The sequence below is a fragment of the Xiphophorus maculatus genome, chromosome 18, assembly GCF_002775205.1.
Source record: "Xiphophorus maculatus strain JP 163 A chromosome 18, X_maculatus-5.0-male, whole genome shotgun sequence".
Lineage (NCBI taxonomy): Eukaryota > Metazoa > Chordata > Actinopteri > Cyprinodontiformes > Poeciliidae > Xiphophorus > Xiphophorus maculatus.
In genome coordinates this window covers 19,189,788-19,206,107 of record NC_036460.1, presented here as the reverse complement: position 1 = coordinate 19,206,107, position 16,320 = coordinate 19,189,788, and the positions used below count along the sequence as shown (strand labels likewise).

The window sequence follows — 16,320 nt, the reverse complement described above, 5'->3', positions numbered from 1 at the left end:
TTTTTGTACAGCCAATATTAATACGATGAAAGACTTTTGCGCCTGTTCTCATTACTGTCACAACGGCAACAGTCTATGAAGGGAGAAGGCCAGTTTGTTTCACCGCATCACTGATACTAGCGGGCTGCGCTGCTCTGAATCAGATATATAGAATCATATAAAAACATAGAAAAAACACAAAGTAACAAATATCTCAACCCTGGAGCAGATAAAAGAGACTGGCAAAAGAAGGAGAGCTAGGCATGTTCAAGGTGGCGACTAGCAAATAAAAAGTCAAATGTTGCACTTGGGCCACCACTCTAAATCTAAAGATTTCAATAACAGCTCTGAAAACCATTGTAGGGAGATTTCAGAGAGAACAAGGGGAGCCGGCTGTTATGCTAATGTTTTGGTATATCCCTCCCATCACCTTTATCTGCTTTATAAAAAAGGAAACCAGTTAAGCTGAACCCAGATCTTACTGGAAGAGGTTTGTCTTCCCACTAGAGCTTCAGTTAACATGAAAATGTACTCACCTTTGGAAGATTACTGATAATAATTTTCACTAAGAGAAATCAAAACACATATACTGCCAATTGTCTTCCTTTTCTGGAACCATATAGGACAAAAAAAAGTTTTGTGCTGCAATTGTGCTGCGAAGAGGTGTTGGATTGTGGAGCTTTACAGTTCAATAAACCCATTAAACCAAATTGGGCATTTATCCTCACAGTGTGTTTCAAAGAGGGACTTTTAAAGCTGTAATATTTTTTGAACAGTCAGAGGTTTCCTGCTTCGGGTCAGTTTGCCTCATAGGTACCCCATTTTTCACCACTAAGTATCAGTTTATTTATCTCGACAGTAAATGTAATTTGATGACTTAATGATTTATAAAAAATATATATATAATAATTACATGTATGATGTAATGGTTTTGTATATTTTTTATGTGTATATATTTCACACTATATCCTATTTCTGCTAATTGTGGTTCAGTTCAAAATTATATTAAATCACTGGTTGTTGAACTGGGTACAAAATCATGCAAAACAATGAAAACTGCAAACATATTTAAGGCATAAAGGGAAAAATGACCAGCTCCCATTATCCCAAGAGTCCAAAAAACACACCAAATGAGATTACAAAAAGTCATCTCTTCTGAAGAGTGTATCATTGTTTTAAGCATCAGTCACCCTTAATTAAAGACCATCTAGAGAGTCAGTATGAAAAGATGAAACTCGTATGTCTGCATGTGTCGCTACAATTGCCTATAAGAGTCGTCTCTAACCATGCTGATGCTAGAAGAGGGTACTGCTACTTTCCAGGGAAGGTACCAATAAATAAAAGTGCTACTACGCCCTTTAGGGAAGGACTTTTAAAGGCATGAATAGTAAATGACGAGGGGTATTTATTTACTTTGAGTACAAAAAAACCTACCACAAATTAGTACTCGGCTCCATTTGCGTTATTTTTAGTCCTGTGACCAAAATCATGTCAAGTAAACATGGATGAATGTTGAAGCTGAACAGATGAAGAAAAGCAACGCAACATGAGTTATGATCTCTAATGAAGAAAACTTCAGTCTTTGTTTCTGGCCCTAAACAGTTTTTAAAGTTTCAAACAAATGTTTTTTTTTGCTAGCACATAGTGAATACCAACAGATTCGGTGCGTTTCAAAGCACCAGCAATTTTCCTTGATCAATCATTTAAAAGGAAAACCACACAGCGCACAGAATGAGAGAAGATATAACAACTCGTGTGTGTAATATATTGTAACTGTATGAATGTATATTATAGCCACTGATTCACACCGACTGCCCAATGACAGAACGAAGGTTGAGAGACAGGAAGCAGAGACGGGAGGAGAGGTGAGCACAAGAAAAGAGAGGATCCAGCCTCCCTCGGCTCTTGTTTCTCCTCCTCTCTCTCCTTCCGTCTCTCCTTCCTGCTGTTATTTACAACACCCTTTTCAGTACATGATGAAGATAAAACTTCCACTACATATCAGACAGGGTATTCCATTCAGTTCAGTTAGTCTATATGAAACCATGTGCATAAACATTCCTATGACAACAGTAATGTACTGTACTAATACACATTAAATACGTATAATGATAATGACTATATATGGCGTGAGAGAGGCCGGAAGTAAACCCACCGTCGGGTTTTCTGTCCACGTCCCTCAGCCCTGCTCTGCACTTTGAAACACCCCGACAAAAAGTTGACTTTTTTCTTTATCCCCCCTCACATCTCCTCTTTTTTTTTTATAACAGAGCCTCAAAACTCGCAAAACATCAGACGTGGTCCCTGAGAAAAGGCGGGAAAACATGTATTGTGTTCATTTTCAGCCTATAAGGATGAATTAAAATGGGTGGGCTTATCATACAATGACTACTAATAAATTAATTTCAAAAGCAAGACTTGGCTGCACACAAGTTGGTGTGGCCTTCACAGGGTCAGAAGTATCACAAACTGGTTCGCCAACGGGACAAACTGTTGGCTAGCATTACTTCCCCTTCGGAAAGTCCTGACCTCGATCCGTCTGAAAACGTACGGGGCATCTTCAAAGCTGGATCCGAACCTGGAAGCCAACCAACTTAAAGACCCTCTATGTTTTCTGCCAAGAGGAGTCGTTCAATATCAAACCACAATTATATCAGAAGTTTGTTGATGGTCATTAAAAGAACACAGTTAAACTCTCTAACGGGATATTTAGTCAAATATTTCTAGGGTTAAATGTATACGTGAGCTGGTATGTGCACTGTTGCACATAAAGACAGAATACTTGTGTTTTTGAGGCACATTTCTTTTTTTATTGTTTAATTTTCTCAGTATGTTGTCACAATCATTTCATGAGAAGACAATTACTTATTCCAATAAACTCAAACTTGTGCACCAACTTTCTGTTTGAAAAAAAGAAAAATCACTAGAATTGTTCCACCTCGGAAAGAAAAAGTCGCTTAAACTCATTGTTAATAAAGGCCAAAAACTAACATGATATCATGTTCACGGTAAATGTCCGTTAACCTTTTGTTATAACTGTCAGTATTCAGACTGTTTGGTGACCTAAAGCTCGTCCAGATGACTGAGTTAACCTCAATTTGTAGTTTTTTGGTGAGCTTTAAATATACCTGAAAATAAATTTTAATAGTGTGATAAATATCTCGAGCTGTATGTTTTGCTTGACTTTTTAAATATTTTGCAGGTTTTGGGCTCTGAGATGTTACTGATGCTCCAGGATTTAGAGTCCTGAAGGGGTTTAGAAAGTGCAGAGGAGAAGAACTGCTTTACATATCTTGCGAGCTTCAAAAGACCCCATCAATAAGTGTTCCCCATCTCTCCTTCCTCTCTTCAGCCCGCTCTAACTTGCTGTGTGAGGCGACGTTTTAAGGCCAGACTGGAAGGACGGGTCTGAGGGGGCCAAAAGAACGCAATGCTGCACTTCATTAGGGGGCTAAAATGGAGCTGATTAAATTGGATACGCCAAGCATTACCCCGGCTCCCTGCTCCTTCTCTTCCTCGGCTCGGGGATGAGAGAAGATGCAGAGCGTCCGGCAGTGTCAGTGTGGTTCGATCGAATTAACTTCTCTTCGCTTCATTTGCGCTCGCATCAGTCCAGAGCGAGTTCAAGCTCACTGCATCAAGGTCTGCTTCCGTCTTTTGTGCAACGTCATCAACCTGCCAGGCTCGTCCGTCACACCAGGGTGATCTCCACTTCCTCCGTCTTGTCGCTTTTCTCATGCGGTCGCCTAGGTTGCTGTTTGGGTGGAGGCGGAGCGGCTCGCACCTGCAGCACAACGAAACGAATTAAAGTTAGAAGAAACGCCGAGGTAATCACACAGAAGGCTAACTTTTCCAAAAACAAATATATTTCCGATTTATCTTCTTTTCTGCCTTTCTTAAGTTTTACGTTATTAATGAAAAAACAAATAATTTAAACCTTGTGTGGGATCACTTTTTCTTTTACAACAAATGTTAGGCATACACATTTAATATTTGATTCATATTAACACTATTGCAAGTAATTGTGTCACATTATACATTGCAAAACATTTGCTGGGCTGGTGTACATAATCCACCTGCCCAAAGAGCAGATCATTTTTAAATAAATACTGTTTATTTGGTTGTGAAATTAAAACTGTGAGGAAAACATTATTGAAGAAATACTTTTAAAGATTTATCATCCAAAAAACGTGAACATATGAATGACATCCTGGATGTCTTTGATACCGACCGGCCGTAGTTTACCCGGTCCGCCTCCTTCAGCTGTGAATCGTAGAGGCTGAGTCTGAGGAAATCCTGGAGACACTGGACTCCTGCCAGAGCTTTGATCTACACACGGACAAAAATACAGCATCAGAAAAGCTCTCCACCCGGCCATCTCTCTCAGTCGATATGGTGTTTGAAGAAAGTTTTGAGTCAATCTCACTGTGAGAGGACAACTGTCCCTTGTGTGAGGAGGCCGGCAGAGGAAGCTTGTGCTCCCCGTTGAGTGCAGTGGAGGGGGATCGCGGCAGAGGAGGGGGGGTGGAGGTCTCCGGGCTGGTGAAAGGGCTGATGGGAGGCTGTTCATACAGAGGCAAAGGCGGCAGGGAAGATGGCAACTTTGAAGATGGAGAAATCTAAAATAAACAAGTGACAGAAGGGCAGAGTTAAAGGGACGTCTCCAAATAGTTCTGTAAGCACTAAATTTATAAGACATGATATATTTATAAAACAGACTTAAGTACAAATTAATTACGGTAGTTGAAGCTCATTCTTGCCTGTCTTAAAATTAACGTCAGTCGTCATTTTGTTAATTGCAGAGAACCAAAGAACAGATTATATCACATGAACTAATGGAATCCATCGGAGAAATACTCAGTTGGTATCATTTATTGAAAAACAAAAAAAATTGTACAGTAAGAAGTTATTCTTTCATTGACAGAGTACAGCAACCTACACATTTATAGCTGGCGTTTGATATTACATAAAAAAGTCATTTTTTTCCTAATGTATCAGGACATAAGGAACTGATCTTGATCTTGCTGAGATGGTGTGAGGTGACTTGAAACGGGCTGAACAAAAAACCCCTGAAACATCTCAGAATGGGGCAAGTTTTAGAGACGAACAGAAGACTACAAGAAACCTCTCACTGAGTTAATAAAGGACAAAGAGGTAAGACTAGCTACTAAAAGGTGGGGTATTTATTTCTATTTATTTAAAAAAAAAAACAGATTATTTTGGTGTTCACCTGTAATTAAATTACTTCAGTTTCCAGAGAAGATTAAACACTGATAAGTGAAACTTTCTGGCAGAGTTCTAATTTTCTCACATCACTAACTCCACAGTATATAAGCCGTTAACTAAACCACTTCTACATTACCCAACCACATTACCTCATGTAACACTTAAAAGTACCAAAAACCTCTTATGTTTGGTCTACAGGCTCAAAGGAAGGGAGAGGCTACATCCTTCCTGTTGCCAAACCTCTAATCGGGCAGCGCTTGGTGCCACAGATAAGGACATTTTTCTCTAATTACAAAGCCGGATTTTGATGTACCAGGAACGCAACTATTCCACTTCACTGTTTGTGAACTCTGCTGGCAGATTAGCTGGAGAACAGACAGGAAGGGAGAGCGGGAGGGTCCTGGTACAAAGTGGCACAGCATATACATTCCTTCCCAGCCCTGAGGATAGCGCTGAATGTGCAGCTCAGGCATTGATTATCTATGAAGCTCAATTCCATCGCTGCTTCCCATGGTTTCCCTCTGAGATTCCTCCATCTGGACATAGAAGGGTCAACCTCTGTTATCTGTGAGGCAACTCCCTGTGTGTTGCCGTACCTGTGGGTCATTCAGGGCTCCGCCGCTCGTCTCCCCGTTCTCAGTCAGATCCTCCACCAGCACGGAGGGGAACACCCCCACCCTGCCGTTCAGCTCGCCCTCCCAGAAACCGTCGTCCGTCTGAGTATCGCGGTTCAGCAGGCGGATCACGGCGCCCTCGGAAAAGGAGAGCTCCTCATCCGCCTGGCCTTCGTAATCGTAAAGCGCACGGACGTACGCGGCTGCACACAGACAAAGAGAAAACAACAAGGACAGGCAGGAAAGCAATCAGTGTCACTCAGAGGGACTAATTATTCTCAGTAAAATATATTTCCTTGTCTGCTTTGCTCCTTATTGTTATGAAGAAAACTGTACACCCGGCTGGAGAGGCAGAGATAAACGACACAGACAGCAGTAAGGATAATAATGAGATGGGTTTTCCTCAGGCGTTTGTTTTAAACATGCAGATGGAGCCGACACAAGCAGGAAGCAAAGCATGAGAGACTTCTAGAATAAAACAGGAAACACATGTAAACAAAGCAGTTTACGTGTTTTTAGCGGAAGAACACGAGTACTTGGTTTTTGAAATATGTTTCAACAAATACAGATCTGAAAGGTGTGGCCTGCATTTGCATCTTCAGTTTATTTTCTTCCACCACCTTTTGCTGAAATTACAGGTGCAAACTCTTTTGGGGCTTGTTCCCTCCAGTTTTGTACTTCTAGAGATGTATTTACAAAATACATCATGCTCAGAGAGCATCCCTGAACAGCAACTGCCACAGATAAACAATTGGATTTAGGTCTGGACTTTGACTAGGCCATTCTAACATACGAACATGCTTTAATATGAATCATTCTATTATAGTTCTGGCTGTATGTTACTGTATTTGTGCTGTCATTTTCCATTTTGTTTGTTCTCGTCTAAGCCCTTCTTCCACATATCAAAACTTTGTGACTTCTTACGACTTTCTTCTTGCCATTCTTCCATTAGAGCATGACTAACAGGTTGTCTTGTCAGTAGATTCTCATACCTGATAGGTGAATCTGCAGCTCCTCCAGAAGTACCATGGTTCTCTTGCCTGCCTCTCTGATTAATGCTGTCCTTGTCAGCCCTGTCAGTTTAGATCAGAGGTGTTCATTTGTGGCAATGAGATTCATTTTGTGAGGCCCCTGACCTCAGCTCAAGAATGGTACAAATTTGGAGCGGATGCAGATGGACACCTTATGTAATATTTTTTAGAATGAGATTTTCAAGTACAAATGTATCTAATTTTAAATGAAAAATGAGAAGTATAAAACATTAAATGTTTTTTTTGTTTCTTTTCATCTTACTGTGATAGTGAGAACCAGAAAATTTCAGCAGCTTTTTAATCAAACTCATTTACTGAAACTGAATACAGTACAGTACAAACAAAAATACAATAAGTTGCTTTTCTCCTTTTTATTTCTGGGAATAGGCTGAAAGCATTTTCCAGACCAACAAAATTGAAAACATTTGGGCCACAAAATTATGAAATTGCACAAATTTCTTTAATTCAGCAAACATCTATTCTGTTTTTATTTTTTAACTTTGTTTCATTGAAATACTGCATGTCATTTAATGCATGTTTATTGTCTAGCAAATGAAAAGATAAAAATGAACTTAAAGATATTTTGCGTTTTTCAGTTCTCACTTAAAAGTTCAAAGTAACTCAAAGTATCATTTTAGTGAATTCTTCTCACTCTAAGGTCACTGAGTGCTTTCAACTTGCTGATTTTCGCCCACCGTGGTTTAGGGACCACAGGTTTAGGTGGATTTTCAGATTATTGCAGGTTTGCAGTTCTGCAATTTCATTTTGAGACGATCAACTGAACCACACTTTATGGGACATCAAGAGCCCGAGGCATTATTTTACAGCCTAACTCTACCTTAAACATCTCCACAGCTTTATCTCTGACCTGTCTGCTGTGGTACTTGAACTTCATGATGTCATATAGTACTAATGCTCTCAAACAAACATCTTTGGCCTTCAAAGAAAGGTTTACAATGAGCTTAAATTACACATAGATGTAACATATTTACTAATTAGTATACTTTAAAATTCAATAGATTTAGGGTAGGAAAAAAGGGCAGAAAACAAATGGATGGATAAAGAATGCTATAATTTTTCTTCCACTTGACAATTATACACTACTTTGCAGTGGTCTGTTGCATAAAACCCAGTAAACATCAATACAGTTTGTAGTTATAGTGTCAAAATGTAAAAAATTAAAAGTTTACCCAGTATGAATATTTCTGCAAGCACTCTAGACTAGTCTGATTTAGGCCATAATTTGCTTAAACTACTTTTTCTTTAAATTGAAATTCTTTAAATGTTAATAGGTTTTGCTTAATTTATTTTAATTTATAACTAACTGCCAGATCATTTAGCCCAGTTTGTGTTTTCTTCATCTGGATTCCAGAAAAGCAATAACTAGAAAACATACTCAGGGATAAAAAATAAATAAATAAATAAAACACAAAATACTTTAAAGTGATACAAGTGGAACTGACTAATGGCAATGATCTGATACCTTTAGCTCCCTAGAATACGTACTGTTTGTGTCTCCGTTGATGCAGCCAGAGTGCAGCTCCGGTTCAGTTGAATTAGAGGAGGTGTGTGATCGAGCGTCCAGCGTGGCCAGGGACTGGAGCATGCTCAGCAGGCTGTTGGAAGTAGGGAACTGGAGGTATTTTTCTGGCACATAGCCCACTTGACCCGTCTTGTTGCGTGCCTGGGAAAGACAAGCAGGATAAGAATCCATTTAGGAAGGTAGAGCCTGCTTCAGCTCCTCCATTTTACTGAGAAGGCGTGCGCAGGGGTGTGTGTGTGTGAATACCTTGACCCAGTCCTCCATGTCTCCATCCTCAATGACCTCCAACATCTCCTGTTCGTCAATGGTTAACTCATCTGGCTGAGATGCCTGAAGGGAAGACCAAGAACGAGATAAATATAAAGATAAAAGTATAGCAGTCAATAAGTGTCTCTGTGATGTTTTCTACCTTGTAGGAGTAGAGCACTTTGCAGGTTAGTGGGTAGTTGCGGAGGGTTCCCGAGGGACTGGAACTGCTGTCGTCAAAGACCTCCATGTTCTCCTCACACTCCTCTCCCTCTTCACGCTCCAAGTCCACTGTACCCTTTTGACACACAAAGACCGAGTCAGAACCTGGGATAAAGCAAGGAGGAACTTGACGAACAAGTTTCTCTCGCTGTTGAATAGCTAAAAAAATGTGCTGTGCTCTGAATCAAACATCCAGGTGTAAAAACACAAGTTCAATTTAACATGTCACTAAGATCTTTACCTATTCTAGCCTCAGAAACAACCCCATAAAGATGATCCATCACCATTTATTCCTGCTGAGATTCTGCTCTGTAGCTTTTAGAAACAGGTGATATAACACAGCCCCTCCATGTGTTTCCCAGCTCACATGAACATCACATGATCCCAGCTAATGGAAAGATCCATCACACACAGAGTGAGCCAAGTTAGGTCAATAACAATAGATTGTGTATGCAGGGGTGTGTGTGTTTGCTTTTGGGTGATTGTGTTTAGACAACACATTTCTGTTGACACGGTAAACTCTGCACCAGTGCAGAACAAAACTCATGTGTGTTTTGTACATGGATTAATCTCCAGCATTGATCTCCTGAACAGAGAAGTTCATGTCCAACCCTCAGGTGTGGTCTGAAGGAATGAAACAAGCAGAAAAGGCACAAATCTTTCCACTGTCAATGGTTAAGAAAAATACTTATAGTTGATCATTTTGTTGTATTTACTGTTGATCTTATCTTTTCACTTAAACCAGCTGTTAAAGATCCTTCTAGGGATAGGTAAACACTGTGATACTGACGTCAAATTGTTTTGATCTGTGTCTCCTATCAAATGGGCAGTAATAATAAAAAAAAAGCTACATAATGTTTAAAAAAATTTGACATTCTAAAGTGACGTAAAATACATTTACACTACATTTCACAAGAACATGGTCTACATTAGTATCAGTATTGTGGATACTGCAGGCTCTCCTGTATTGACGTTGCATGTCAGCAGGTCAATGTCAGTATTGGGCAGCGCTCTGGGAAAAATCACAACACACTCTGACTGTATTACCTAAAGCAGCCAATATAGTCTCTTTCACTGGAAACATCATTATAAAGGCTAAATAACACTTCAGATCAACATATTGCACACAAGCTAAAAAAAAAAACAGTTTTAAGAACCTTGAACAAAAAAGGACTATGACAAAAAAAAAAAGAGAAACAAGAACCTGTGAAGTCTATTTGATGCAAAACGATGATGAAGGATTTTATTTATTTGGAGGTAATAATACTGGCTGACAGAAGGAGTTTAAGTAACACTCTCTTTTGAACCAAACCATGTTTGGCATGATTCCAGCAAGCACATTTTTCTGGCTAAAACACAGAGCATATGAAGTTTCTGTGATTAAGCAATTTTTTTTGAACAACTTTACAATAATTGCTTTTTTATCTGATCAATTTTCACAGCAAGCTAGACTCAATGCAAATTTCTACAGCAAGCATTAAGATTTATGACAAGAACATGAGATACTTCACTTTTTATCAAACAAGCTCTGGCTTTGAAGCTCCACCAATCAGGTTTTTCCAGTCAAATTTATTTTTTCTGTCACTCACACATGACAGTTTTCAGAGAGGATTAATTACCATAGCAACAGAACACTGAGGAGAGCAGAGAACTACAGAGATGGCGGAGCAGAATTTTAGAACTACAGTGACGCCACCTTCAGAAAAGCAAAAAAAAAGTAAGTGTCATATGACTTATGAAACTTGATGCTCCTAAACAGACAATAACTTTGGGCTGTCAAAATAAGAGCGTCCCAGCTTATATTTTTTGACCAATAACAATATTTGTTGTTAATCTGTTGCTAAGATATGAGGGCAATTTCTGGTAACCAAGCGCCATGAAGTAAACATAGATTTTTACTTTTGCAAAATTTACCAACTCTAAATTTGTTGTGCCTAAGCAGATAAGCAGTATTTCAAAAGAACTTCTGTTTTATAAACAATAATATTCCTTGTTATTAATTTGGTGTTAAGAAAGGAGCGTGTTTTTCTGGTAACGAACTGCCACGAAGTATTAATCAGATTTTTACTTTTGTGCTGAGTGTCTGTTTTATAAGATATTTACCATCAATCACAAAAAAGAAAAACATTTTCACTTCTCTGCAAGATTCACCAACTGCAGAATTTTTAATATAAGATAAGTAGTATTTCAAAAGAGCAGAGGAAATCTTAAGTTTTTTTTAAAGAATAATATTTGTTGTTGATCTGTTGCTAAGAGATGAGGGTGATTTCTGGTAACCGTGCCACGAAGGAAACATCTGACTTTTTACTTTAGCAAAATTTACCAACTGTGAATGTGTTGTGTCTAAGCCAGGGGTCTCAAACTCCAGGCCTCGAGGGCTTAAGTCCTGCAGTTTTTAGATGTGCCACAGGTACAAAACACTGGGCTGAAATGACTTAATGGCCTCCTCCTTGTGTAGATCAGTTCTCCAGAGCCTTAATGACCTAATTATTTTGTTCAGGTGCGGTGCAGCAGAGGCACATCTAAAAGTTGCAGGACTGCGGCCCTCAAGGACTGGAGTTTGAGACCCCTGGAGCAGATAAGCAGCATTTCAAAAGAACTTATGTTTTATGAACAATAATATTACTTGTTATTAATTTGGTGTTAAGAGATGAGTGTTTTTTTCTGGTAACGAACTGCCACAAAGTATACATCAGATTTTTACATTTGTGATGAATGTCTATTTTATAATATATTCACCACCAATGACAAAAATAAAAAATAAAAAATTCTCTTTTCTAAGAGATGAGCGAGTTTCCTGGTAATCAAGTGCCACGAAGTAAACATATGATTTTCACTTTTCCGAAATCTACCAACTCTAAATTTGTTGTGTCTAAGCAGATAAGCAGTATTTCAAAAGAGCTTATGTTTTATAAACAATAATATTCCTTGCTATTAATTTGGTGTTTAGAAAGGAGCATGTAACGAACTGCCACAAAGTATAAATCAGATTTTTACTTTTGTGTTAAATGTCTGTTTTATAATATATTTACCACCAATGACCAAACAGAAAACATTTTCACTTTTCTGCAAGATTCGCCAACTGCAAAATTCTTAGTGTAAGATGAGTAGTATTTCAAAAGAGCAGAGGAAATCTTATGTTTTTTGAACAATAACAATATTTGGTGTTGATCTGTTGCTAAGAGATGAGGGCGATTTCTGGTAACAAAGTGCTCATGGAACCTGATGGGTTGTTGATTGGAGCTAAACACCCTCAACACACAGCCAGAGCTAGAGTGGAGTGTTTTAGAGCAAAGCATCAAAAAGATATATTAGAATGGCCTAGTTAAAGTTCAAACCTAAAACTGCTGAAAAACAATCTTTAACAAATCTGTAATATTAGGAAGAAATGGTCAGTCATACTTGAACTGACTTGGGAATTGTAAGTCATACAACATTCAGCTTTTACTTGTAATGGTAGCTATACACAGCTCTTGTCTATCATAAAATCTCCCAAAAATACATCGCGATTTTACAAAATGTGAAAACGTCTAAGAGGTATGAATACATCAGCAGGATACTGTTAATCAGATGAATGGCTTTCAGACAACATTTGTAGTGCACTTTATGATACAGTTACATAAAACAATCTATTTAATATTAGCAGATTACTTGGAAGTACTCTGAAACTGTCACACAGTTAGACTGTAACTCAGTGCAATGTTTAGGGTCAGGCAGGATGGATTTTGCAGCATATAGTGGCATTATGTTGTTCTCTTTTTTCTTCACCCCTGCATCCAGTTTCAGTTCAGCGTTATCACTGTGTTGCTACCTCACCGCTCCCTCTCTGCATCTCATCACACCACTTCTCTCGTTCTTTGTCATGCTTCAGTAATTGTCTCCTCACCGCTCTTCCATTGCAGCGAACAACTCCACCTATTGTCCACACTTCTTTCCATTTATCTCCTGCAAGATTCCTCCCTCCCTCTCGCTGTGTTTTCTCTGTTCTCCTTACACCCCAATGTCTCACCCTCTTCCTCTCTGCTGATAGCTGCAATATCCTGTGAGCAGAATGCCAAATGATTCCCACAGAGCAGGCAGACTACGCTTTAGTCACCTTGACTGACAGACGCAGACACGTCCATTGAAGAAAAAAAAAAACACAAAACAATTTCTCTACGGGATAATTCTTCTAGGCAAAGAAGTACTTACTTCAAAGTAAAGCTAATGTGAAAACCCTAACAGTTTTGTATATGCAGTGAAAAAAAACACTCCACTGTAGACTGTATTGATTGTTTTTAAATGTAGTTAAAAAGAAACCCTGCACTTTTAGATTAATTCAGTTTGTTGACTAAAAAATATGCAAAAAGATAAACATCCGAAAATGTAGCTTTTCTTGATGTTGCCTTGCTGGAGGAAAATGACACAATGTCAAGATCTGACGATGAAGCATCATCTCTTAAATGAGATACGCTGTTCAGATACTATGGAGTTAATTTACAATCTCTTATTTTCTAAACAAAATGATGCCAGTTTGCCTTGAAAAGCCATAAATTATACTGTACATGTGACAGACTGGCGATCTGTCCAGGGTGCACCCTGCCTCTCGCCCAAAACGTTCACTGGAGAGAGACACCAGCACCCCTCCCAACCCCAATAGGGAGAAGGGTGTACAGAAAATGGATGGATGGATGGATCAATGGACATATTGTACAAAAAATGCTTTTAAGGTTTTGGATTAATTGAAATGGAACTGCCTTACAAATGTAGTTAATATAGTAAAAGAAAAAAAAAAGGACTTTCAAAACTATTTCTTTGAAGCTGACTGAAAAAAAATAGAGCTATATGTACAAAGTAAAATTTTACTGAAAGAACAAAACCATCTCCTAGGCTGCACAGAACAGTGTTTTTTTTATTTTGTCTAATATTTTTTATAACCTTTTACTTTTAGTATTGTAGTACTTTTGTGTGGATGTGCATTGCACTGTGTTCTAATAAAGGTGTTAAAAATAAATATTAATTAAAAATTACTATTAACATCTGTGCAGTCATAAAGTAGTTGGATCTGCCAAGTCCTTTCACAGTTTTATCATTTTAGAAATAAACTCCCTATTTTATAACAAAAGGTTCAAACATGCTGATTTGGAGCAACACAGAGAGTGAGGGGGAAGTGTCTCACCGACAGTGAGGGATCGTGGGTAGTGTAGGTGGCCCAGCGTTCATTTTCCAGCTCCTCCATCACCTACAGCATGCACAGAGAGAGACAAACAGGGACACACACACTCACTGAAAAGGTCTTTATAAAACACACATACAGCACCCTATATTTCACACTTAATTTAACAACTCAGGCAGTGAGAAGGTGAAACACATGCACGCAGACATCTTGTGTGTTTTTCACACCTCCGGAAAAAAAACCCAATCACAAACCTGGTTCATTGCACTCTTCAGCCAGGTATCTACAGCCACTCCAACTTGCCGCAAAAGGTCCAATCGAGCCTCAGCTTTCAACTTTATTGTCTTTGGAGAAAGAAGTGATGAAAAAGGTAAAACATATTTCAGTTTCTGCTGAATTATTTTCTGTTTTGGTAGTGTTCCCCCTAAGTGGAAACTGTGAATTAATTTTACCTCAAAAGTGATACATTTGTCCCATGTTGTGACCTTTATAAGAAATCATACTTGCCAGTTTCTTTTAATGCGCTGTAAACACTGAGCGCTCTAAATGAGAGAATGCAATAACGCTGGAACAGCCAGCTGAGTGATTGCTGGTTTTCACATGAAGGAGGTTCTTCCATCTTTGATCCTTTCTCCTCAGTTTCGGTTTCTCTCACCTGTTTTTTTTATCAATTTACTCTTTTGTTTCCAGCTTCTTTCCTCTCCCTCTAATGCTGACAGAGCAGACGGATAGCTGATAGGCTAATAGCACAGGGAACTTAAGTCAGACTCGCTTACTTTAATCAATAGAGACATGCTCCACTGAAGTGTACTGCTTTTTTCTATTACCAGCAATGAATACCAGATGAAAAAGACCATAGTTGGCTCACTCTACTAGACCCCAAAGATACAAAATTGATAGGAAAAGTTGAAACATCGTCTCTTACACTGCCTTATGCTGCTGCTTTAGAGAGCTATCAGGAGTGCATCATTAGCATAGCTTAATAGAAGCAGCTAGCAGTGGGAGTGATCGCTGGTGGGCAGGCAGCTTCAAGTCAGACAATCAGTCTGGCTGAGGAGCGTTAATCGATGCAATCATCACTGAAAGAAAGTGGAAAACTAGATGGAACGATAGACCAGGGGAGAGTGGCTGCAGGAAAAAAAATACAACTGAAGACAATACATGGTAACCAACAGGGACATCAGGACAGAGGACTGTAAATGTGGGCAGAATTCAGGTGAATTCTAAACCTGAAGGGAAAACCTCAAACGACATAAATGCACAGATACACTAACCTATGAAATGGAAGCTTTTTGTGTGTAAGTTAATGTACATAGGCACTAGTCTTTTAAAAAGACAATTTTATATAAAAAAAATTTTATATAATTTTTTTATAATTTTTAAATTTTTATATAAAAAAGTAGCTCTTTAACTTCAGATGGAGAGGTGTACTGCCACATGCTTGATCAAAATGACAAAATATAGGTGTCATTCTTTCATAACTGTGCTCATGTCTCTTCCTCTTAACTTACTAACTGTGTTGATACCGGCCTGATGCAACCTCATTATGAGATGAGACTTTCAATCGGTTCCCCAGGAGCACATATTAGTAGTGTTTGTACTGACAAAAATGGATTTCAGGACAAGACCTTCCTCAGCATAAATATTTAAACAAGGACAGATTATTTGTTGGGTGCTACAGCAAAAAACTACCATGGAGGCACTTTCTGTATCTCCTTCTCATCCAACCTGTATAAACCTAATGATGGAGAGAAGCACCAAATATGTCTACAAATCATCAATGTCCAGCTTTTTTAGACACCATTCAAACCACTCTGAGACAAACACCATGACAAAAATAAGCCCAAAAATAGAAACATTTGTGAAGCAGCAGTGCCTATTAAACAATATAATTTTAATTAATGTATTTTGTGTACTGAATTTATGTAAAAGATGTCTGTCCCTCAAAATATGAAAGAGGAAAAAATTAAAATTAAAAAAAATTTCATACCGAGTTTTCTTATTTCCATAACCTTTCCAGATTTTTCAGCATTGTGAATTCAAATGAAATCTAGCATCTGCCCGAAAGATTGGTCAAATACCCAGCCAGAATTATGACTCAACCTCATTAATTAGCTATGACTGAGGTGCAAGATAGAGGCTGCATGCATATATTTAAGCCTGTATTTATCATTTTCACAATGTGAAGGTTAGAGCGAATCCATAATAAACTCAAACTTGTGCACCCACTGAATTCCACTGAAACTACATGGCATAGGAACGTTTCACCTGAAGAAAAATTATTTTAAAAAATCCATTAGATTA

The 16,320-nt window shown here is 38.5% G+C and overlaps 1 protein-coding gene across 4 annotated transcripts in view; it reads right to left on the bottom strand.

Moving 5' to 3' along the window:
- Positions 1–129: 129 nt before the first annotated feature.
- The window catches only part of fchsd2 (FCH and double SH3 domains 2), a 60,756-nt gene continuing 44,565 nt past the window's right edge, over positions 130–16,320 (bottom strand). For 2 of the 4 annotated variants that reach the window (XM_023351126.1, XM_023351127.1), the window contains 10 exons: positions 14,271–14,360; positions 14,020–14,082; positions 8,803–8,937; positions 8,640–8,723; positions 8,357–8,534; positions 6,812–6,892; positions 5,802–6,022; positions 4,406–4,598; positions 4,211–4,308; positions 130–3,763 (listed from right to left, as the gene is read on the bottom strand). In XM_023351126.1, the coding sequence (XP_023206894.1) occupies positions 3,671–3,763; positions 4,211–4,308; positions 4,406–4,598; positions 5,802–6,022; positions 6,812–6,892; positions 8,357–8,534; positions 8,640–8,723; positions 8,803–8,937; positions 14,020–14,082; positions 14,271–14,360 (1,236 nt within the window). In that variant the 3' untranslated portion in view covers positions 130–3,670. The remainder of the gene's footprint in view (positions 3,764–4,210; positions 4,309–4,405; positions 4,599–5,801; positions 6,023–6,811; positions 6,893–8,356; positions 8,535–8,639; positions 8,724–8,802; positions 8,938–14,019; positions 14,083–14,270; positions 14,361–16,320) is intronic. The other 2 variants (XM_023351128.1, XM_005809024.2) reach the window with 1 other exon arrangement.